General features: G+C 42.1%; 1 protein-coding gene across 6 annotated transcripts; it reads right to left on the bottom strand.

The window, feature by feature from the left end:
• Positions 1 to 264: 264 nt before the first annotated feature.
• SHISA5 (shisa family member 5) lies at positions 265 to 25,174 on the bottom strand. 6 transcript variants are annotated; one of them, XM_018914961.3, is made up of 6 exons: positions 24,981 to 25,174; positions 20,522 to 20,599; positions 19,274 to 19,324; positions 5,961 to 6,076; positions 5,448 to 5,663; positions 265 to 3,339 (listed from the first exon to the last, which is right to left on the bottom strand). In XM_018914961.3, exons 1-6 carry the CDS (start codon positions 25,157 to 25,159, stop codon positions 3,263 to 3,265), a joined length of 717 nt encoding a protein of 238 aa, XP_018770506.2. In that variant the 5' UTR covers positions 25,160 to 25,174; the 3' UTR covers positions 265 to 3,262. The 6 variants fall into 6 exon arrangements, with proteins under 6 accessions (XP_018770506.2, XP_018770507.1, XP_050835119.1 ...); XM_018914962.3 differs by having other exon boundaries at positions 24,995 to 25,097; XM_050979162.1 differs by lacking the exon at positions 24,981 to 25,174 and adding an exon at positions 24,521 to 24,782.
• Positions 25,175 to 25,470: the final 296 nt, after the last annotated feature.

Here is a 25,470-nt window from a genome sequence, read left to right as displayed (position 1 = left end):
TTCCTCATAATCAATCCTTTTGGACTTGCTTGGCAGCAGCCTGTCAGAGGATCATCCAGCAGCTTACACTGTCCTTGCTTTATGCTGTGATCTGTAATTTTGGTTAGGCTTCAGTCTCCACCACCAAAAGCATTATTCATGATACAAGGTGACCTGAAGGACACTCAGTAACATGAGCTGTCAAACACATGAAGGAAAACGTAGCTTTGCAGACACACCCCTAAATAATACTCAAAATGAGGCTAAGAAAACCAAGTTGACAGATTGTACTTCAAACACTGAATTTATTACAAAGGTGCATAGAGTTTATGCCATTTGGTTTGAATACTTATGCTTAACCTACAAACAACATACAAAGCAAGGTTACAGTTTGTAACAAAAGAAACAATGATTATCTAATAAGTTCAATATTCTACTGTCTTTAATTTCACATAACATTTCTGAAACAAAGGCACTTACAGAATTTAAAAAAAAATATTTATCAACATTTAAAGTCTTAGCTCCCTCCCCCCTCCCTAGAGCATTGTGGAGAACAAGTGTGACATGAAGGCAACAGCTACTGGGACTGACACATCAGTAGTGCTTAAACTGAAAACTTCTGGATCATCTCCATCTTTTCTGTAACCATCCCATTCTCTTCAGTATTTGAAAACAAGCTTCAGCAAGGCTGCAGGGCAAGAACCAAGTAAAATTTGGTCCTACACCTCACTGTCACTGATGATTAATGCACTAACAATAAGAAATTAATCCCAATCTGATTAATTTTGAACTGGAGCATTTTCTCTTCTCTCAATAAGTTTTGCAAATGAATTAGTAATAGTACTGCTAAGGCAGTTCCTTGTACATTAATGACTGATCTCTTCACTTGTACATTGCCATCATTTGCACATGTCCACTGATGGAAGGGTGTCAATTTTCAGGCTCCTTAACCCTACCCCTCATCTCCCACCACCCCACACAGAGCAGTGGCAATTCAGGACCATCTGTTTGGTCTGTACAACCTCCACCCCAAAACCTCACATTTGGGAATGTCCCTTACTGCTGCCTCCTTCCTTTCCTCCCATCTCTTCAGGGATGATGACTGAGCCATCCTGCCATGAAACTGCAGATTTCCCTCTCACAACCCCAACATGACACTGTGGCTGCCACAAGCTGCTCCCTTTGTCACACCAGGCTGGGAGACAGGAAGAGCAGGGCACAGTAACAACCTCGGGAAGCCCCGCACTGGATGCTGTACCTGAGCTCTCCCTGCCTGGCTCCACACAGGCTAACAAAGATGCTGGAACACTCTCTGCCCTCCTTCTCCATGAATAAGCACCAGGGGTAGGATCTGGAGCATGGAATTTATTTCTGCAGTTACTCAGTGCTCTCCCACAGAAACATTCCAGATTTCTAAGGCAATACTTCCTCCTCCATACAGAAGACACCATCCTTTTTTTTGGTTGGTCCCACGTAACATCTGACAGTGTCATGAAGTTTTGCCCAAATTCTCAGCTGATGTGGCAGGAAAGAGGAGGAACACAGACAAAGGATACACAGATAAATGCTCTGTAAGTGCCTCTTGGCACCATTTAATGCTATTAACTTCAACACTCAGTGAGGTGTAACAGAGGGGCACAGGTTGTCATGAACCCCAGTGTAAAAACTTTCAGCAAGTTTCTTCTAAAATGCCCTGAAAACTTTCTTAAAAAAAGAACTGTAATAATCCAGAAATAGACTCAAAAAATCAGGAAGGGGAACAAGGCTGCCTTTGACAACAGCAACTCCCACCCACTCTGTGAGGTAAAACAATGCCACCAAACAATAATATACCCCAAATGTAGAATGACAGGACAAACTGGTCTATGGCCTCTCTAAAAAAGTAAAATCAGTGTAAAAAATATGTTAAAATTATTTCAGTGATTATGTCACAGTGATACATGCAAATAACTACATAGTTCTATGAGGATTAACAACAAACTGCATTTCAATGTTGGAAAAGACAGAATTGTTGAGGACAGTGAAAAAACTCCCCACCTTATTTGTTTGAGCAATGAAAGATTCATAAAGCCTAAAGCCCCAGCAGTTAACAGTCATGAGGATGTCTCAAGATGTTTCATGACTGAGAGCATTACCTTCTTAAAAATGCATTACCTGCCTGTGACCAAATCCTTCCTTTCCCTGACTTCTCATTCTCTGCTCAGCTTTATGGGAATGTTGAAGACAAAAGGGAGGTTTAATGCTCACTGTGGCCCCTCACCCAGCACACTGTTACTTCAATGCAGACTGGATTTATAAAGATCTGGAATTCTTAGGTTCCTGCCACCTACAGTTCCCACTAGAGACAGTGGAAAAAATCCTGAGCTTTTGAAAACCCCAATCTTCTGCTGATATCCCATCCCTCCTGCAAAAGAATTCCTTCTCTGTGATGAGGCAGGGCTGAATGCTGCCAAGGTACCTCTGTGTCATTAAGGGGCTGATTTTAATTCCAAACTCATCAACAAGAAATGGCTGAAGTAAGCTTGTCCAATACTAGCTGAACAAGAAATACTCATCCAATAACTTTTAAGGAGAATTTTCAGGGTTTCAGCTTTTGATCTATTTGGTCCTTCAAGTGGCAGAGTCTGTTGATTTCTAGCTATAACACCCAATGGAGGCACAGTTTATAAACCTTAAATTTGGGACAGAAAACAAGGGAATAACCAACTCATGCTATTTAGAACTCGTTCAAAGGCAATTAAACATGGTTTACTACCCCTTACCAAAGGTAAATGCGTTGTAGAAAAGGAAAATTCCCTTTTGAATGATAAATGAAATGTATTAAATGGTAGCTTACCTAACAATAGTAGCTTCAAAACAGGCAGAACTTACATAACATGTATCAGGTAGTTTCTTAGAGGTTAAGATTTTACATTTTAATACTGTGCAAAAGATTGCTACAGTTTTGGGTACTTGACAATGTTCATATTCGACCATTCCTCTCAAAATTATTGCACAGCAAATGGTATTGTGGTTGTGTATTTATGAAACACTCTTTCTTCTTGTTTCTCTCATTGTATCTAGAGCAAAATCTCTTTTTGTATTTGCTTGAGGTATAAATTAACTTCTGCAAGAAAAATACTCCTTCCTTGGAGCATTAAAAAAAAGAAGATACTGAACTGATTTTCACTCTACTTTAACAAAAAATTGTTGTCTTCCAGAAAAATATAGTACACGTGCATGGTGTAAACAGAACAAATTACATTTTGAAAAGTTTTGTATGCAGAAGCACAGTAGAAGCTTTTCAATAGGTGGGCTTCTGAGGATCCATGTAAGCAGGGTTGTAAGGGGGCTGGGTGGGGTAAGGAGCTCCAGCACCAGCTGCAAAAGCAAAACACAAGAAAAACCAGATTTGTAAAATGTACATTCTGAGCTCTACATATAAAATGGCAATTTCTGTTTTGAGTGCACATTTAAGAGGTTGTACTTAGCCAGTATCCTAATTGGACTTGAAAACAGCTTAAATAAAACTGTCATAAAACATCTGCATTTCAGAAGTAAGAGCACAAAAACTTTTATTCTTGTTGGCTTTGGGGCTTTTTTGATGCTGAGTCTAAAAAACTTAGTCTAAAAAAGGAACAAAAAAGAGCCAGTGGAAGTAAGGAGTGCACATACAAACATACAAGAGGATATACCTTACAGTGTGCTGAGAAAAAAAAACCACTGGTAAAAGGACTAGAGATCATATTAGGATTTCTTCAGGGAAAATGCTTTCCTGCTAAGTGTCAAAAAATTAAGGAAGTAAAATAGAAGGGAGCACTACTGAGCACATGAAAGAGTTTGACTTATATACCAGATGTGCATCCCCTGGAAGAGATCCTTATTTTCTACAGTTCTGAGAAAAGCTGCTCTCAAGTGGCATCTCCATTTTCAGCTCTGTCAAAGAGCACAAGTCTGTCCAAGCAGCACCTGATCAGATCCCTGGAAAGTGCAAGTGTGGTTATCTTCTGCTGATCTTGTAAAGTGAGTGGGGTTGGCTCCTGTGTGGCAGAGCAGGTATTCTCCCCTGGCACAGAACCTAATTAACAGCCTGCTCCTTGGTTAACAGGCAGAAGAAATGAAGGAAAGAACTCTCACTGTGAGGCATTTTCAGCTGCCAACAGGGAAAGTGCTTTGGTATGTTCCCAGGGGAAAAAAAAAAAAAAAACCCAAAAAGCCAAAACAAAACAACTGTTTTAAAACTAAAAACCAGCAACAGCCTGAGAAACTAGAGAGCAGGAGAAGAGAAATGACTAATTTATTGGCTCCCTCATATGAAAAAGATGAAGCCAAAGCACTTTGGCATAATCCTGTAAAGCCCACAGCTTCTTTGGCATTTATAACAGAAAAATAGAGTCAACAGTCCTGCCAAGTCAGTGTTTTCACATGTGGGGCTGATTTGCACATTATTAATACACAATTTCTAACTGTTTGCAAATCTTTCACACCATGAAAAGCCATTTTATATTCAAGTTGTCCTGGAAGTTACTTTCTAAGGCATTATCTACTAGTCAGGACTATACTTTGTTACTTAAAAGGATGACCAGTGAGGTTTGTAAGAGAACAAGATCCTACAGGTAAAAGCCTAGTTTTGGTCCCCCAGAGCAGTCTGAAGCCAATTGCTCAGAGAATAGCTATTACCAGCAGAAGTGGGAATTAGTCATTGCAACAATAAGGCTGCATGAAAACAATGCTGTGAAAGAAGGAAAGCTGAAGAAAAAAGATTCTGATAATTCTAACTGCAAGCTGTCAACAGATTTCTCATTTCAATCCCTTTGTCATGGGCAGGGACACCTTCCATGAGACCAGGTTGTTCAGGATTCCATCCAAACTGGCCTTGGACACTTCTAGAGATGTGTCCATAGCTTCTCTGGCCAACTTGCGCCAGGGCTTTACAAACCTCACAGAAAACAATTTTTTCCAAATAACTAATCTAATAACTAATAACATATATATATATATATAAAATAACTAATCCAACCATGCTGTCCTTTAGTTTGAATCCATTCCATCATGTCCTGTCACTCTGTCACTACATGCTCTTATAGAATAGAGCTCACACATACTACATTAGAAAGGGAATGTGGAAACATCCAACTCATGTACATATGTATGTATGTATGTTAATTGACTTTGATTTTAATATTAAATGTCAGCTGAATTAGTAAAATGTTCTACTGGATCTGCTGACAGTCCCACACATTGCCAAATTTTGCCATACAGCTCCAGCTCACACCTCCTCTGGCAATGCTTAACACAGAAACAGTGATGGGGAAATTTCCACCAGGGTGAATAACACCATCCACCACAACCTGAGCTTTAAGAAATTTGTTTACCTTTGTATTAACATAGCCACAGGCAATAAAAAATGTTAAATAATGTAAGATTTGCTCCAGAGCAGCTGTCTCTCAGCTGTTCAGGAGCTGAAGAAGCACTTGGTGCTGCCTTACCTGCCACAGTTTCATGGTAAGCTGGGGGTCCTGCAGGCTGGGTGGGGTAAGGGGGAGGGTACTGGGCAGGGTAGGGAGCCACGGGCATCCCCGGCTGGGGCTGCACAGCCACAGGCTGGTAGCCTTGGTACGGAGCTGCTGCGTAGCTGGGTGGCACTGCTGGTTGCTGGGGATAGGCAGAGTGAACCACAGTCGTGGTGGCAGTGGTCACCACAGCTACAGCAAGGAAAAGGAACACGGTTAGTGCTGGTGGTCCTTAAAGAAAAACCCCCAATAACTCCCAGACCCCCCACATGCTGGGATGGAAGAGAACTTCTAAATGCTCAGAAAATATTCCAAAACATCCCTCTGCAACTTCACATTCTGGAGCTGCTTAAATGCTTATTTTTAATACTTAGGTATTGCAACTTCTGAGCAGAGTATTTTCACCTCTTATAGAAACACAATTTTCCAGGGGGATTTAAAAAAAAAATCCTCTTTTGTGAAAAAGGAAATAAATCCAGAGCTACTTACGGCGTGGTCTTCGACATGCTTTGTACAGACAGCAACAGGAGCAGGTGAGGCACAGAATAATAGTAATGACAATCACTGCAAAAACAGAAACTCCAATGGCAATAAGGGTTCCAAAACTGCAAGACAGAGACCACCAGAATTGGTAAGAGTCACTCCTTAACCAAACGTGCAGCAAACACATTGCTCCACCTCCAATCTCTCAGTCCTTATTGGAGTAAGAAACAACTGTGCAAGGCAGTGCTGCAGGAGGTCAGTCTGCTAAGCCAGGGGAAGCTGAACCACACCTGACAAGGGGTCTTTGGTCCCTCTCATTTTAGTCTGACTGCGACTGTTGTTTTTTTAGTGTGACCACACAGGTTCAGAGCAAGCCCACAATGAAGCACCCCACCTGTTGGGGTGACAGCAAGTTCTTCCCACATTTCCTAAGACCTCCCAGTCCCAAACTGAAGACAATCTCAGCCCTGAACAGATTGTCAGGTTCCCTGGCCTCTGTAAAAAGGTATTTTAGAATCTACTTCATACAGTTAGGAAGAACTGAAATCCTGACTTTTCTGCAACAGCAAGTATTCCAGGCTACATTATGGAATACAGAAACACTGCCTAAAACTCCCAAATTTATTATGGGAAGACCAGAGATTACAACAGCTTTGATTTCTGTGATGAGCACCAAATGATGGAGGCAGACAAAACCAGTTGCCTCTCAAAGCTTTACAAGTTCTATTTACCATACAGGGGAGAAAAGATATCACAGCAAAACCAGTGACAATTCCCTTAAAGTGCTAAATGAAATTATCTGTTTCCTACTGTCTGAAATCAATAAAGCCCATCTTCATGAAAGCCAAGGTCTCCAGCACTCTTATTTCTAAGAAAACACACCATGCATCAGTTTTGGGAACAATTGCAGGAAGTCAGCTTTAAAGAACAATCAGCTATAAAATAATGACTAGGTTTTCACATCCATCCTGTTTTTGTTTGTTGGTAGAGATTTTGGCTATAGAGTTTTCTTTGGTTTTTTCCCCTGCTCAGTTTCCTGTTAACAGCTTTAAACAAAAAAAACATCTCCATAGCATCCAGCAATTTTCACTTGGCTACCAAACACCAACCAAATGTGACAATTGCATTTGAATATCAGTGACACTGGGAGGTTTAAATCACTGACAAAAAGAACTGCAAAATGCTTTACCCTAGCCCAAATTTAAAAGACCTCACTTCAGTGTCTTCTAGAGCAACTTAACCCTTAGTAAGCTGAGCACTGATAAATGAAAAAGGCTCAATTTAAAATGCATTCTTTCACCTTAAGAGAGGTTGCATCAATTTTATTCTGTTTCTGCAAAAGCTAGAAAGATAAGCTTGAGTCAAATCTCTTTCAAAACCATGATTTTATGAAATTGTAACTGTATCTGACTGAGCACTGATTTTGAGAAGCACTAAATACAGCACTATGGATACAACCATGAAGTACTGAATGGGATACAGGAAGCAGGAACTGCTGCAGCCTCCTGGAGTCACAGGAACCATGTCAGAAACACTGCCAGGAAAATAAATGTATTACTGCAACACAACCACAGGATGTAAAGGTGAAAATAATGTGTTGAGGAACACGTGCATGTTTTGCCCCATTTTTTTGCACAGAACATTTCTGAGATACTGACTTAAACACACACTCCTAAACTCCCAGCTTTTAAATGCCCCCTCATCCTCATGAGCACTAGCTTCACTTCAGCACTGTAAGCTCACAGCCAGCTCATCACCATCCAAAAAATCCCATTTCTTTCAACCCTGGTGTAAAAAGAAACACAAATGTGATTTCAAGAGAAGAGGAGAGAGAACTGCACTCAATGGATTCATACACTGAATCACAATCCTGATTCCAATGTTCTCAAGAAACAGCAAGAACACCTGTGACAATCTACAGACACCTTCAGAAAATGCAGGACAAGAAATGCCAACTGTAATTTCTGATACTTGTGGAGCAGCCAAGAGAGTTTTCTTTTCTCTTGTTTCTACTTTTGGACCAACCCTGAAGGAGCTCTCTCACTAGGGAAGCTGACATTACTTCCATTATACACAGCTATTCTCCAGCAACAGCAGCACAGACAAAGCAAAGTCTTCTAGGCTCTTCCTTGGGTTTTCCCCCAGTAAAGGAAAAAACACTTTTTTTGTAGTGAACTACGCTAAGGAAAAAAATTCTTGTATCAAGGAAAGAGATCAAGGCTGACAAAGACAACTAAAATTCTTCACTTGTACAGACAGTGAACTTAGAACTTTAGCAAAGGCTGGGCAGAATCAAAGATACCAGAAAAATTGAGATGAAGTGGAGAAATATTTACTCATCGTAAATTAAAGCACAGCTGGAAACTGGAACAGGCCCCCTTATCTTTCACAACTAAATTAATTTCTGATACGAGGAGAGAAAACAGCACAAGCCCATTTGCAGCCAAGCTGAGGGCCATAACAGATTAAAGCACTGACCATGGGCTCCATTTGTTTGTTTTTAATAGTTTTCTGCTCAATGAAGCAGATATCTCCTATTTGCTACCTCTAACAAGGAACACAACAAAAGTAAAGCTAAAAAACCAACACACAATGTCCTCATCTTCACCAAGTTGTTAGAGACACCCTGTGCATTTGGATCACTTGTGTCCTTGGCAAAATGACACAGCCATGACACAAGGACATTCTGCACCCATCTTCTGAACAGTTAAATGGAGACACACGTTTGAGGTGCAGGTGTGTCAGGTGTACACTGGAGTTCTGTGTATGTGTGTGCAAACACTGCAATCCACTCCTACCCACTGAAACACTGTCTGATTGCTGCAGACCAAAGAAGCTTTCAGAGACAGCCCAGCAAGTCCAATAACAGAGGAGTTAGCTCTTCTCAGTTCTTTAAGGAGTGCAACAGCTGATTACTGGCAGGCATCTTTATCACCTACTTCACAGCAGATAATTTTCCTGCCAGTGCTTGGGCTCATGCAGGCTAATGTCTTAGAACAGCATAAAGCAAGGAGACATTTACAGAAAAAACAGTAAGTGCTGTCAACTTGTAATTCATGCCACCAACACTCTCAACACTAGAGTTCTTCAAAAATAATTTTTTTTTCTAAGTAGCTTTATTGACAACTAAAACTAGCAATAATCTTTTGGAATTTCTGCATGGTCAGTCACTACTTTACTGTAATAATGTCTTTTTTACTGCCCAAGGAGTACTGGTCTCAGCACTTCTTGATCATTGAAGTGATATCCCACTACTGAAAAAGGTGCAGGAGGGCTGCCACTAACAGACGATGGTCAAGTGAAGTCAGAATGGTGCTCAACATTCATTACTGAGTGAACCTTCTAACCTTTAGGAGACAAGATATTCCAGGCACTGTATCAAGACTCCCTTGCAGCGTGCTAACTCCCTTCTTAGAAAAAAATTGCTTCATTTGATTGCTTTCACCTGATGAATCTGCCTAAAGGGCCCTAAAATATTTGGAAAAAAACATATTTACATTAAATGATAATTCAATTACTGTTAGCATTGTACATAAATGAAAAAGAACAAACCTGAGGGATTGCTGCTTACAGATTCTTCCCCTGAATGGTTAACCATGAGGAAACAAAAACCAACGAAACCAAAAGCACACCTGACCCTGCATTCTGCAAACAAACGTCAGAGTGCAGAAATCAGGGTGGCCACAGCAGCAGCTCCGAGTGCTCTGCTGGCGTCAGTCACAATTCAGGTTTCCAGACTCCCACATTATATATATACACCATCATCTAAATAAAGCACACACAGTTCTAGACAGCTTGAGCTCATTCACTGACATTTCCTGCTTCTTTCTCTTCACAGAAAAGTGAACTTTTGCCAATGATTTCATAAATAACAAAACCAAACCTAACGGCAGTTTTATTGCAGCAATGACAAACTGCAACTCCTCATAAAGTGTAGAGAAAAGCAAATATGGAGAGATTTATTCCATTTAGTAAAAACAGAGAGATAACATCCTGCCCTTTCCTACTACCACCTCCCTCCTGCCTTGCCCTACCTCCACTTCTACCCCTATCCTCTCACCTCTGGAAAGCTCTGAAGTGAATGTGTAATGAGAATGCCTCTCAGACTCACCTTTAAAGCTGTCTAATTATTCAATATATCTAACAGCTCACATAAAGGGAGTTACTTGCCTATTTTACCCCTTTCAGGACTGAATGAGTTGCAATGGACATATTAAAATATGAGAACCAAGGATCTAAATAATACTATTTGTAGAAGTTAATTGTCAAGGCAGTTGTTCATGTTGGAGATCTTGATCTTGAACAGTCAAATGGAAAAAAAATGTAGAGCTTATTTAAAGCATTTTTAAATATTTAAATTTTTATTCCAGCAATGTATTTTTAACTCTTCTTAATAGCTTGAATCACTTAAGTCAGTGACATTTTGTAAGCTGATAAGTTTTCACATAACTATGCCTTCATGTGAGTAGGACGCACTAAAAATTTTCTCTTAAAACAGAAAAAAATACCCAAATTAACAATGAGACCACCTAGTAATGAAAAATTAGTTTAAGCATCTTTTTTATTGTGCAAGTTTTAATCTATTCCAAGATTAGTTCCTTGCTTGGAGAAACACATGGGCAAGGCTCTTTTCAAAAGCACTGCTGCCTCTCAAAACAAACATTTACAAATAGTGAGTTATGGCTGTAACACAGGGTGGTCTGGAAAGGCTTCAAAAGATAATTTAGGCCATTCCTAAAAGTAAAATAAAAAATTGCGTATATGCATGTCATTCCTTACTGCTCCAGAATAGGATCCAGTTCCCAGAAATGTGATGGAATGGTAAATATCCACGTTGGCCCTGACTCAGGTGTAGGGCATGCCCAAACAAGTTAGAGAGATGCCTAATTAACATTTTAGTCACAGCCATACAGTGCCACATACTGCCTGTGAAGTTCAGCAGGAAAATAATGCTTTTGTTGCATTTTTTTAAGAGCAATATGAATTCCCAAGAGCCTTTCAGAGAGATTGGTTTTTAAAACTTTACTACCAACGCACTTTCTCAGTTTAATGTTTTAGCATAAAAATTCAAAACATAAGAACCACTTTCCTAAAGATTAAATGAAAGTAATTTACTATTACTCAGAAAGCAAACTCACAGGAAAACATTAGCCTGATTTTAACACTTGCAAGAGGGACCAGCCTAATTTAGCACAGCCAGGAGCTTCAGCAGACAATCAGAATCCACACCAAAGTTAAGCCTCCTGGTCCAGGAGCAATCACAGTAATTGCTGGTGCAGCCTTGGCCACTTCCCCAGAACAGGATCTCTACATGATCAGGAAGTTTCCAAGTGATTCTTGTGGTAGGCAACAGGCAGCCTAAGACTCAGCCTGAGCAGCATGGTTTCAATTCTGCAAAATCTTGGTTGTTTCATCAGACTGGCAGGTTTGAGAAACTGCAAAGTCATTTCAAGAGCTCTGCAATGCAGAAGTGTGGATTGGAATTGTGATGTCTGGTGTTTCAGACAAATGTTAACTCAATTAGCACTTCAGAGTGTTTCTCCTGGGTTCTGCCCATGTACAGTCCCTTAATGTCGTGGAAAGGGATTCACTTTATTTTGATTAACCCCTCAGAGCAGCACCAGCTCAAGCCATCATTGACTGCAAACTGCTCTAGCAGGGACACAGATTAAATCAAAACTCCTAAAACTCAGCACTACTTTCCATAATTCTTTCTGGGTAGTCCCAAAAGGAGTTTGCAATGGGAGCCCCAGAAAAACAACCCCTTTGTTTACCTGCAGTATAAACAGCCCTGAGCTGCATCCCCCAGAGCTGAGCACAGCCCAGGGACCCAGCTCTGCTGTGAGAAACGAGCTAAAACAACAATAATGCCAAGGGAAGCAAGAAACTCTGCAACTGCCAGAGTGCTACAGGAAAAGAGAAGGCAAGAATCTCACAGGAAGAAGTTTGCTAAATATGTGTGCTGAATGGAGCCTTTAGCTGTTTGTTCAAATAGTGATGTGGATTACTTTAAGCCCAAAATAATAAACTTCAATTTTGTACACAAAGATCTACTGGAATTAGGCTAACTACTATTTTTTAATATTATATTTACATTTTTTTTAATTCTCCATTTTTTAAAAATAGCATGTTTAGCACAACGTGTTCTTAAGGAGCCTTTATGAGAAAGTGGCAGGGAGGGAACTTCCTGGAGTTTGTGGTCTTACTCAGACATCTGACACCCTGATGCAACAGGTTATTATGGAATATGTATACAAGCATCTTTTCTTGGTCCTTAAAGAGTGCACTTGTACTAAATATGTCAATGCATATAAATCTCTTTGTAATACATACTAAAAATACAATTTTCTGGTGAAGTTTGCCAGTAAATCTATTATTGTACACTTTGTAGAAAACAGAGTACTTGCTGTAAGTAACTGATGCATTAAAATATGCACATAACAAGGGGAAGAGTCAAGGCTGCATTCAGAGGGACTGAAGTCTTTCATCAGCAGTGCAAGAATTACACTGCAGCTTCAGGCAGGCCCCAAGATAATTTTCAGTCCACTGGACTCTCAGCATACAAAGTGTCTTTAAGCAGAATTAAAGGCATTTGCTTCTGCAGGTGGGAAATAAATTTCAAATGTTCCTTTACTGGCAAAAAAGAGAATGTAGAATGATTACAGATATTTAAGGCAAACAACATGACTCAGTTCCCTTCCTACCACCCACTTCAAGGACACAGAATGTTACCCCCACACCCAAATTCAAATTTGGCAATGGGAATGGATTTTTCTTAGATGGTTAACTGAATTAGCAGAACAAGATTAACTGAAAAAAAAAAAAAGCAAACCAAATGAAAAAACAATTAAGTGCTACAAAAAAAATTCCCCCACAAAAACTGCAATATTATGAATTTGCTAATGCCAGTATCATACTAATTCTAGAAGCAGATTTAAATAACTAATTATAAACTAACTTGGCCAAAGAGTTAAAGTATTTTTTTTCCTGGCAAAATTGAAACCTGGTGTATGACTTGCCAAACACACTGGAACTGCAGTAAAAGGAAGTTTGGACTAGGTTACACCCACCTGCTTTGCCTGCCTTATAACCCAGCTTTTATAGGAAACACACCTTTTCTTTACCCACATTACTCATGTATCATCACATATATAAAACTTCCAAATACCGCGTTCAGGCAGAAGCAAAGTTTGAATTACATCAATTAATTATCCTGTACTACTATGAAGTGACAGCCTGCCCCACATTCCCCTTCTCTTCTGGAATATTAGTCACCCAGCACAACAAGGATCATCAAGGAAAATCCAACACTGCACAAACAAGACCACTACAGCAGAGGTCACATCTGGCCAACCACTACTTCTTTTAAATGGCATTGATACCTTCACCAAAAGAGTCATGAAAGTGACTTGATGACTAGTGCCTTTCATACCCTAAAAAAAAAGAACAAAAGGAGGTTTTTAAGTTTACCTCTCAGTGGAATTGAGAGCCAAGAGATCATGCTAATAAAAACAGAGGTGTATCACATCAAAAATGAATAATAAAAAATGTTTTGAATACAAAGATCTTGTCAAAAGGCCAATCTCTACACAAGTGGTAATTTCCTGAAATTAAACCAATTTGTTCTTTTTACAGAAGACCCTACAGCTGCAGTTTTAAAAGGCTAGGCAATTGAGGGTATTCTCCTCCCATAATACATCTACAAACACAACCTGTGGCAAATATATCCAGCTAAACCTCAGGCCAATGGCTTTTTTATGGCAGTATATGAAAAAAGCAGAGTTGGTGCTCAAAACGCTCAAATTTTTCAGAGCCTAATAAATAGCCATCATGGTCTTTTAAACATGTTTTTAAGGGATTCTCTGTTTCTTGGGCTATAGGATCCTTCTCTGATGGCTACCCCACCTGCAACCTCTTCCACTACCTCTCTCCAGAGTCAGCTTGTATGTTAAAAATTTACTGTTTTCAGAGTTACAAAGAGGCACAGGAAAACCCACAGCCAGAGGGAACACTCTACCCTGCTAGGTAGCTACAGTCAGTGAAGCACAAAGGCACAGGAAAATTAACTCCTGAACAAAATCCAAGTGATCATCTTGCTGTATCATGTGCTCAGGTTGTTGCTGTCACACAGCCCTCTGTGGTGAGCAGGGCACACTAACCCAGCCATGCACATCTGCCTCTTGCACCAGGGCAGCATTTTTCAACCTCTCCTTCCTGCCTGGTTTCTGAGGAAACGAAACCTAAGTGCCTACATCAGCAGAGACCACAGCTCATAACACTCTGCCACCTTCAAGCAGCTTCTTCACCAAGACCATGGTGAACACAAAACCAAATGCAATGCAAGTTACCACTGCTAATTGTGCAAGCTGATGTTTACAGGCTAGTAAAAAGCATTAAACATTTCTTTAAGTAGCTTCAAATCCAAGTCTCAGTTGTTTCCAGGCAAGAAGCTTACACTCCTTGGTGAGATTAGCCTGGGCTTGAACACAAGTCTCACAGAACAGGCTCTATGCAGTTTAACTCATTTATTACAGAAAATATCAAGGACCAGCACTGAAAAAGAAATCTTCTGCTTATTAAACAGAGACTGCTTACATTTCTACAAGCTTTTTTCTAATTTTCATGGAGTCTTCCCTCTGGAAACATTCCACACCCACCTGGACACATTCCTGTGTAACTTGCTCCAAGTAACCCTGCCTTCGAGGGGGGTTGGACTAGATGATCTCCAGACGTTCCTTCCAACCCTAACAATTCTGTGATTCTGTAATTATCTTCATTATTTACTTTCTTACCACTGGCAACCTATTACAGATCCTGGAGTATCCAAATACACCAGAAAGTGTAAACTGGAGTCCTTGATAGTGATAGCAGGGGAGAAGAAACAGTGCATAATTCAATGTAATTTTTGACCTTGTCTGTGGAGAAAATATGGGCTTGAAAATATCTAAACCAGACAAAGAAAGCCAGAATAATCATATCTTTCACTGTTACAAATATGCTGGTTTTGCCAGGTTAGCCTGTAGCAGCCTCTTGTAGATGCCACATTCCAACCAGGCATGGATTTTCTCTGTAACACAAAAGGACAAGGAAGCCACAAGACAACACATGGCTCAAACCCCAAATGAGCACATCCCCATCCAACAAGGCTGGTCTGTCTCTGCTGGCCAAAGCTCCCCAGGAAAATGGACATTCTGCCTCCCCCTTCTCCTAAGGAGGAACAGCCTTGCCTCAGGCATTACTGTACCTGGTACACAATCTGCTGTAACTTACAGGCAGAAATTAATTCAGAAACAGAGCCAAATTAACTGTGTACACAGACAATGTGAAGTTTTGTTTCCAGTTAGAAGCCCAGCATCAGCTACCCCAACTGCATTATTTTCTTCTGTAACTGATACAGATGTTCTGAATTGCTCCACCTCCTTAAATACTCAAATACTTCACAATTAGTTGAATTGTGGATATGAGTCATCTAATTTCCTTTTCCAGTAAGGGTCACTATTGGAAAATTGGCATACCAAGGCTAAGTAATCACACTACCAATGAAAATAATAACAAGTTCTGACCTGGTGAATCAGCGCTCTGCTTTCTGCAAAGTTTCTGAAAAAAAAGAATACTATGTACAGCAGAATGAAAAGGGGAAACCAACTAAATTAATCTTACTACTCACAATCCATCAGAGTAAAGCAGGGGAAAACTTAGTAATCCAATTAAAATGGGGAAAAAAATAATCCTGAAACACCTTCCAGTAGTAAACCTTTGCCACAACACATTCACTAGCAGCAGAAATTGGAGAAATCACTTACGGTCAAGGAAAAATGGTGACAAATTTATCAAGTTCAGCACTATGAAACCTATGCCTACACCCTGACCTAAAAACTCCACATGCTCTTTAAGGACTGATCAACAAAATAAAAGGCCTGAATCTGAGTTAATCCTGATTTTTATACTTTTCCTAGAATGCTTATATTTGCTTTCAAATCCAGCATTCTGGGAAGCAAAATGCTTTCAAGTACTTAGAAGAGCATTATTAACACACTCCAATGGAGAGTAATTTATTGTCTTTAAAATGTCCAAAGATTATAGCATATGGACCACTTGCAATGTGAAATACACTTCAAAGGATTGCCCAAAATGCACACCTGCCTCAACAGCACCTGATACTCAATATAAATACTGAAAGACAGTATCCAAGGATGACACTAAAAAGAAACCTACTGAAAACTGGTGCTTTGCTTTCACTTCTACAGAACTGCCTCAGAATAAACACAGCAAATAAGCAAAAGTACAAACAAACTAGAAATCGCTCAGCCGGGCAAGACAACAAAGAACAAACATTCCACCAGTAGCCCTTCCCTACCCCTGCCCTCAGAATCAGGGTGTAATTGTGGCAGGATTTCCAAGCAGGGAGAAGAAACACCCAGACCACAGAGTCCAGTGGCAAGTCCACAGGTAGTCTGTAACTCGCCCTCAGAAAGGGGAAGTTCTCTTAAAAAGGCAGGATTTGTGAGCAGTGTGCCAGGGTGGCAACTCAATCTAGAAATCAGCCTGGTGCAAGAATGGAGAACTAAACACTTTCTGACCCAAAAGGCCAGGAAATCATCACCTCCTTCTCCAGGGCAGTGTCAAAGGTAGTATTTGCAACTCCTAAGAAACAACAGGGCACTAATGGAAGTTGCCCTTTTTGCTTCCTGTCATGTTGCAAACTGTTCAAAGAGAATGCACATCTTGCTGGAGATATAAAGAAATATTCTGACATCAGCCCTTCTCTCTACACAGTGAAGAATAAAACTAACACAGTCATCAAGAAACAAGGCAAAACCTGCCTTTTAGAAGAAATTGGCACAGAGAGAGAGGGTGGAGAATACCTTGCAGGCAAGGAAGCAGGACAGCTCTTCCAGAAGGAATTCAGCTTACTGCTTGGTTAAAAAAGCATAGAAACCTCAACATATACAACACAAAACCCTGGGCACTGTCTGTAACTAAACAAAAACTACTTCTTGTCTCACTGGCTGCAGTTACAGATGGTGCCACTGCAATTCCCAGTATTGAAACACCCTAAATGGGACAGCTCAGTCATAAGTCATTTTGGAAAGTTCTAACATGTGGTTTTCCTTCAGAGTCACATCCAGGTGGCTTTTCAAGGACAGTATTCCTGTGAGTAATTACCACCTTTCTAATAAAATTGCCTACCAAGAAGGTAAGTTTGATGCCAAGTCTAGGCCTTTGCACAACACTAATTTTTCAAAGCTGCAATGCAATTGAAAAGGAAAAGAGAAGGAGAAGCCACCCATATTCTCAAGCTGAGACATCCATGATTCTCTTTTAAAACATTCCACAGCTGAAAACAAAGATAATTAAAACAATTTAACTGCTCCTTCCTAAAAGCTTTTTTCTGTCATTGACAAAGAGCAAGCCCTGTCTTCAAGATAAGGCTCATGCCTGCTGTGCTGGAATCACATATCTGAAGGTTCAAGATAAGCCTAGCTGAGAAGGGGAATCCCTCCTCCAAAATATTTGTTACATTAAATCCTCCTCCTTGTCGAAGAGACATCCGCCAAAAGAGACCAAGACTCCAAGACATCCCCGTAGCCCATTCACACCACCATGCCCGTGCCTATTGCCTTTAGCGCGGTTAATCCTCCCCCGCAGGTGAAGATGTGCCCGGACTTACACAGCGCGGGGGCTCCGCCCGGCCCCGACCCCCGCCCGCCGCTCCCGGGGACGATGCCGCCCGCACTGCCCTGCTCGCAGCTGGTACTGAGCCCGCTCCGCAGAGGTCCCGGGAAGGCCGGGCGGGTTCCCCCCGGGGCTGTCGGGTCCCGAGCCCCACCGAGCCCCGTCGCTTACCCCATGCTCGCCGCCGCCGCTCGCCCCGCGCCCGCCGCCCGGCCCCGCGCACGTCACGGCGCCCGCACCGCCCCTTAAAGGGGAGCCCCGGCGCCGCCGCCGCGATCCCGACAGCCCAAACCTACACAGAGACATCCAACAGCCAGAGCTCCGCGTCACTGCGCGCAGCTCGGGCGTCCCCAGAATAGGAAGGACTGGAGCGAGTCCAGGGTTGTTGGTAAGACGCGCACGATGTTAATAAGAGGGCTGCAGCACCACCCATGAGGAGACAGGCTGGGAGAGCCGGGGCTGTGCAGCCTGGAGAAGAGAAGCTTGTGTGGACACCTCCCAGCACTTCCCAGGGTCTGAAGGAGCTACAGGGAACCGGAGAGGGGCTCTTTGTCGGGAACTGGAGTGACAGGACAGCGAGGAATGGATACAGATTGAAAGAAGAGAAATTTACGCTGGCTACTAGGAAGAAAGTTTTTACTAAGAGGGTGGTGATGCACTAGAACAGGTTGCTAATGGAAGCTGTGGATGCCCCAATCCACAGTGTTCAAGGCCAGGCTGGATGGGCCTTCAGCAAGTGGGACTTGTGTCCCTGGTCATGGCAGGGGGAGACTGGAACAGATCATCTAGGAACAGATCATCCTTAACCCTGTAACATTCTGTGATTAATCCCTGCCCTCTCTTCATCATCTTCTGCACTGTGAAAAACAGACACATTTTTACAGCAGGACTCCTGTGATCACCAATACAGGCTTAAAGGAATTTATTTCTTCCTAAGATTGAAAGAGATGGAGAAATAGTGATAGAAACTCACTGCAAAAGATTCTAGAACACCAAGGAGATACGTCAAACAAAAGGAGATTTGCTTCCAGAGCCACTGTGGATTTTCTATGAGTACAAAGCACAGAGAAATGGCCGTAAAGTAAAACAGAGGATGTTCCATCTCATTGTGAGGAAGAACTTTTTTATGTTAAGAATGGCAGAGTACTGGAAGAGGCTGCCTAGGGAGTGTGTGGGGTGTCCCCTCTGGAGACATTCGAGTCAAACCTGGACACATTCCTGTGTCACCTGCTCCAGGTGACCCTGCCTAGGCAGGGTCACCTGGACTGGACCTCCAGAGGTCCCTTCCAACCCCAACTGTTCTGTGACTCTGTGCTAATGCTTCAGCCTCCTATTCAGCAGGGAGGATGCAGGTCATTATATATAGAGACTTATGGTCTAAATAGCAACATCCAGCTTCTCCCTCATGTCTCTCCTTCTTCCAACACACACACAGATTTTGAGTGCTCCACACTCTAAAGACACAAATTAGTATTTCTATTTTTGTATTCTAGAAGCACAGAATTATGGAATTGTGTAGGCTGAAAAAGAACTTCAAGATCACCGAGTCCAACTGTTAACCCAGCAATGCCAGGTCCACATGTCCTGATTACACAATGAAGAATCTCTACACAAATCCCATTTTAAAAGCTTGCATGGCTTACCTGGGGCCAAAGTCTAAATCAGGATCCTCAAACATGTCCGAGTCGGGGATCCTGTAACAAGAGAATTAATCTCAAAAAAATGGAATTTATTACTTATTAAAGTTACCTAGCCAAGTTTCAAGTGCTTATGAAAGGTAATGTACACCTGTAATGTAAAAGGAGAGACTCTTTTTGTTGCCTGTGGTGCTAAAAGTATGGATTTGACAATAGCCTGACAGCACTGTTCCAAGGAAATTTTGCAAAATCCAAAAACAAATAGACCATACACAGATTTGGAGCAGCTGTAGATAAATGCATTTACTGCATTAGCCCTAAGTAACTGAAGTTAGTCAGTGATTAACAACAAAAATCAACAAATACAGCTTTTTACTAAGCTCACATTCTCCATTAACTAAGCTTAATTTCACCCAGGTATGCTCTGTCAGGTATCCCTGCTTTGGGGAGGAGAGGGGAGCAAGCACAGCAATTGTCCACCAAGTGGGGCCATATTCTTATCTTCTATATGGAGAAAACCAAACACCAATTTTATGAGGGTTTCTGTTACCTTCAGTCAAACTGAATAGAAGGTTCAGTCAAAGGCAGAACAGAAGTGTGACATTTCAGAGTCACAGTGTCCTCCACATGGCTAAAGGGTCTCTGACACGTCTTTGCTCCCACACTACAGCTCACATCATCATGGCCTGCAAGGAGCAGATCTGTACTTTGAAGAAGTCTTCTTATGCCTGGGTAAAGGGGAGTGATGCTCACTCTCCCTGCAGGGATATGGCTGCTCTTCTGTGCTTCACAGAGACAACATTGAGCTCAGGCCAGTGTTTCACCCCAGACATCCTGCAGTGGTTAAGCCCTGCCTGAGTCAGGTGCAAGATAAGCAAGTGGCTCAGCTCAAGTGTGAGCTCAGTCAGCCTCATTCTCCACAGCAAGCCTGGCAATTTTCCACATTATCCACTCTGTGACTACAAAATTAATCCCACAATAGGTGGTTTTAGAGTGTGTCCTCTCTGCTCCTTTGTGATGCCTTTCACTCGGTAACATTCTCCACCTGGAGCAGCTACTGGTGGTACCTTTCTAGTGTCCTTGAACATCCTAAATTGTGAAGTTAAGCTTTCAACAACAAGGACTTTCCACTTGATATAGTAATACTGACACAACAATCATTTTACCAAGCATCAATGCATATTGTATCAGGCCTTGAAGCCCTCCCACAAAGGTAAAAAAAAAAAAAAAATCATATTAAAGCTTCATCCCAACCAGTTGGCGGATGCGGTTTCCTTAATTTTCTCCACGATCTTCTTTACAGTTTCCAGAGGGTCTTCTGCATCAGGAGACCTTCAGAAAAATTAAACAGAGTATAAGTATTTGAAAATTATCAGTAAGACACACATCAGTTCATGCATTAATTTATCCAGCTCATTGTTCCCTTTCTACAGGTAAGTAACAAGCATTAATGTTGATCCCTGATAGAGCCTGACAGAGGTCTAGAAGAGAAAGGTCCTTTAGGAAGATTTAACCATTCAACAGTGTGTTTTTGTATTTGATGACAAAAATGTAATGTGTTGTACACATTCAGTTTTCCTCAATAACTTTCATTAAGCTGACTGCACTGGAATTTTTGTTCATCAAATTTTAGGAATACTTTAGAGCAGCAGTATCAATCCAGACAAGATCCACAGCAGAAATCAGGACAGGATTGTGCAAGTTGTACTTCACCAAAATAACCACTATATGCCTGACAATCCTCACCCAGAACTGAGAAGAGTTACAAACCAATAGTAAGTAAAGGAATAATCGTGCAAAGTCTTTTCCTCATCCCGACCAGATCACCTAAGTTAACATTTAAATATGCTGAAAGTACTTGGGTCAGGTCTTACAAACCAAGTATTTCCTTCTGTGTATAGCAGAGGCAAATACTTCTTACACACAGAGTAGCTCATCTTCATTAAGCACCTCTATCCAAATGTCCACACAGAAAAAAGCACTAAACTGCATGAAAATGTGAGATGCTGGTGTTACACTTTCTTTACTATATCTGATATTAGCTTCCAAATTATTGTAAAGACTCAAAAAGCAATAAGAGTTGCCAAAAAGGTTAAAAATACCAAAAGGCCTGAAAATCACTTAGAATAAAATGTTAAATTTTCCTAGAGATTTGATTTGATGGAAAAGATGCAATACCACTGCATTCACTGTAGGTTTGGATTTCCCTGCAACTTGGTTGTTTGTACCTGTTGCTTTTGTTATAAATGATCAAATCGGCAGCCAAATTTATAATAAAATTTAACAAGGATTTATTAGATCATTAACAAAAGTAGAATTTCAAAAAACCATCACAGCTGGGTGAACCTGGATCCCACTGACAGAGTGCCAGTGTCTCCCCAGTGGCTCACCCCGGCTGCATGAGCTACAGGTTATTCTGCCTGAAGCAGAAAGGACCGAATGTTCTTTTGTGTCCTTTCACATGTGGAACTGAGGCCATACATATGCAGAAATATACAAAAGTCAGTCCTGGTCTCTGGATGGTTGTCTGGACTCTTCAGAAGAGCCTGCATTCACATATAGCAGAGTGGCACTGGTGCTTGAGTATGGGAGACGCAATCTTCCCAGATGCAGGCCCTTGTGAGTGCATACATTCCAGGGAAGTCAGCAATCATGGCCCGGGAAGGTTTCATTCATAAGTTAGAACTAGTTGAATAGAAATAAGACTCCGCTCCCAGCCAGGGTGGTCAAAGACATAACGTGGATTTTACAATATTTTATACACATATATAGCATTAATTATCTCTACCATATACTACACTTTGTTTGCCTCACAGAAAATCCTAATCCTGATAATCCATTGCAGAAAACAGTGACGTCATACAACAGATTCTTAGAACTAAAATCAGTCCAGCAGCATTCCCACTGCAAGCATCACCTGGTGCAGCTCCATGGCAATCAATGGGGATGTTCATGGACCAGGATGGCTCCCTTAGGGAACATCCCACACTTCAGAACTGCATTGGGCTGACACATTCCTTAAGAGACTGGCTGTTTTCTCTGTCCTTGCCCTCTCAAGCCTGAGTAACTGCACCATAACAATGGCATATTAAAAGCTTTTAACTGCCACAAAAAAATACTTCTCAAAGCTTAAGCAAAGTCATTTCCCAAGAAGGGTATCACTTCATTTTTCAGTGACAAATGCTGCAGTCAGCTGGTTTCTATTCATCATTTTTCTTCCTATGGAGACATGGCCTGGTGTCTTGCTCCTAAACCACACTCCACCCAAAAAACTCAAAATCCTTCAGGTGTAGTTGTTCAGAGAAAGCAAACAAAAGAAGCAAAGACAATATTTAAACTGACTTTACCGTCTGAAAATTCAGTCTTCACCCTCTAGCATCAAGCAATACCTGAATACTGTTGCCTGCAATAAAACACAAAACTTTTCCAAACATAATAAAATGATAACATAAATGCAAGTCTTTAATTGACAGCCTTAATGGTGCACAATATGGTGATATGCACATACAATAGAGTATTTCCACAATTTTTCTAAGGTTGATTAGTACACCTATCAAATGTTGTCCAGTAAGAAGAGCAGTTGGCTAGGTAATTTCCCCCCGGGTTCTGCCCTATTGGAGCCTCCCTCCTATCTTTTTTTAGCCCTACACTTTACTGTGTCTACAATATAAGCTGCAAAACAAAGTGTCCTTGCTAAACTAAAGGCAAGACTAAACAGAATTTCAAGAATGTATTAGTAAGGGTTTGGTGTACTATGAAGGAGGACAGGAAAAGTTCTAGAAGTTAAGACGTTCTATTAACAGCCTACAATGTTAAAATACATGAAAAATATATAAAAGTTAAAAATATTCAGGCATCACACACAACGATAAAAACAAAAACAAAAATCTTCTAAAGGTTTAAATATGGAGGCTAATTACTGTACCCATAGCACAGTACTTTTTACAGCTTTACGTATGCTTACGCACGGTCGATCAAATTTTTCTTCTGCAGACACCTAATGCCACCCGACTCCTCCCTCCCTCCTCTATCCTTAACCAGGAAATGACAGGTAGCTAAACCAATTCCAAAATACTTTGTGAAAATACACAGCAAGGCAGCCAACAAAATTCCTCCTTCAGCTCACAATTGTATTACTGCTGCACAATAAAATAACGAGGAAAACCAAAGGTCTGGGCCAGTTCTCAGGTGGCTGAGCTGAGCCAACAAGGGCCCAGCACACCAAAGAAGAATTTGGTGCCTCTGCTTTATTCCTCTCTTTGCCCATCAGCTGTGCCTCCATGAGACTCTTCATCAACTACCTAAATTCTCCACCTCATCAACTGATGGCACTATTTTCCCCAGCTCTTCTAATGGTTTAATTATTTGAATCACCTGAGAACAGGTATAGTCTGGCACCCAACCCAAGACAATCCAGTTACTGAGGGGGTTCCTCCTATCCTGCAGGGCATCAGCGTGATGATTTCACACCATCAGTACCACACAGAACCTTTAAAGACTGACCAAGTTCCATCTCAAGAGCAGAGCTGCCAGACTCTTCCCACCCAGCTCTCAATCACTGCAATAAGTACTAACTTTCATTCTCATTTATTCAAGAGCAGCTTGCATACAGTTACAGCTACAGCACCTTTGTGGTGAGTCAGCTTAAAGAATCCTTTTTCTGGTGCTCATTCCTTGAAGTACTTACAGATAAAACTCTGACCACGTCAGCCACACTGATTTCAGCTCAGCCCCCGAACTAACTGTGATCCAAGTAAAATGTCTTCTTACTGGATTACTCTGACCGAGTCAAATGTCTTCTTGCATATCACAAGCAACTCTTCTGCACAGGTTTGTGCAGAATTTGATCACTCTGATAAAGTGATGCCACTGATATATAAAATACAAAGAGTGCTTCTCCTTCTCTGAGACCTCCCCAGCTAAGTTCTGTGATCACATCCGCTCTTTCTAACGACAAAGTTGGGGAAGACCACACGGTCCAACCTCTAAGCACAATAACAAATTAGCAACAGATAGGGCCGCAGAAAAAAAAAAAAAAACAATTATCAATAATAATATTTGATGTATGAACTCAATCATCAAACAAGCTTACATAAGTACGCTTTTTACGTGATATCGTCATTGAGCACCTCAGTGTTTATATTATCTTCCAGTAAAAGGGTAGAATTTACTGTGTCGGGGGTGAAAAGGTGAAGGTTTTTGATTGGATGCTTCAAGAATAATCGCAGCCACTTCAGTACATCATTACCTTACCTCAGTTACCAGCAGCCCCTATCATCAGGCCACTGTTGGCCGACACCACGGCTCAAAACAAACCCACCGAACTTCAGCAGAACTTTTCCCTCGGCAGGACTTTTCCGAAATCCCGAGCCAAATCAGCTGTGCGCGTGTGGGCACCTCCCGCCGCCGCCGGGACCACGTGCTCCGAACACCACGCGTTCCTCGGCCCCCAAAACCACGGTTCCATGGCCCCAAAACACGGTTCCACGGCCACCCAAGCACGCGTTTCACGGCCCCCAAACACCACGCATTCCTCTGTCCCCACCCCGGCACGGGCGGCAGAGCTGAGGGGGCTGAGCTCGCAGCCTGGGGCTCCCCACGCCGGGGGCTTCGGCCGGGCCTCCCCGGGGGATGAGACCACCGCCTCCGAAAGCGACGCCGGAGCCCCCCACCCCCCACCCGCCCCCAGCACCGGGGCCCGCCGCTCCCGCACCTTCCCCCGCTCACCGACCGCCGGCGGCAGCAGCAGCAGGAGGAAGAGGCAGAGGCCGAGCACGCCCCGACACAGCGGCCGGAGGGGAGGGCGGCCGCGCCCCGGGGGCTGCAGGGAGGGGGCGGCCCGCGGGAAGCGGCGGAGGCCGCGGGCAGGACGGGGCGGGGCGGCCCCCGCATGGGAGAGGGCTGAGGCGGTCCCTGACCCCGACCTCAGCTCCTCACTCCTCGATCCCTGTTCCCCGTCCCCCGGCTGCAGCTCCCGTTCCCCAGCGTGATCGCTGCAGTACCAACTGAAGGTTTCTTTCTCCCTGAGAGGACACCTCAGCGCAGTATCATAGAATCATTTAGGGTGGAAAAGAACTCTGAAGATCATCGAGTCCAACCCGTGACTGATCACCACCATGTCAACCAGATTGTCAAAAATAGGTTAGAAACTGTTGTCAAGTAGCTAATAATTGTTAAGCAGGTACTGTTAAAATGTTTGGGTT

The sequence above is a fragment of the Serinus canaria genome, chromosome 12 (genome assembly GCF_022539315.1).
Source record: "Serinus canaria isolate serCan28SL12 chromosome 12, serCan2020, whole genome shotgun sequence".
Classification (NCBI taxonomy): domain Eukaryota; kingdom Metazoa; phylum Chordata; class Aves; order Passeriformes; family Fringillidae; genus Serinus; species Serinus canaria.
Note: the sequence above shows the minus strand (reverse complement) of the source record. Positions and strands in the feature narration are given on the sequence as shown.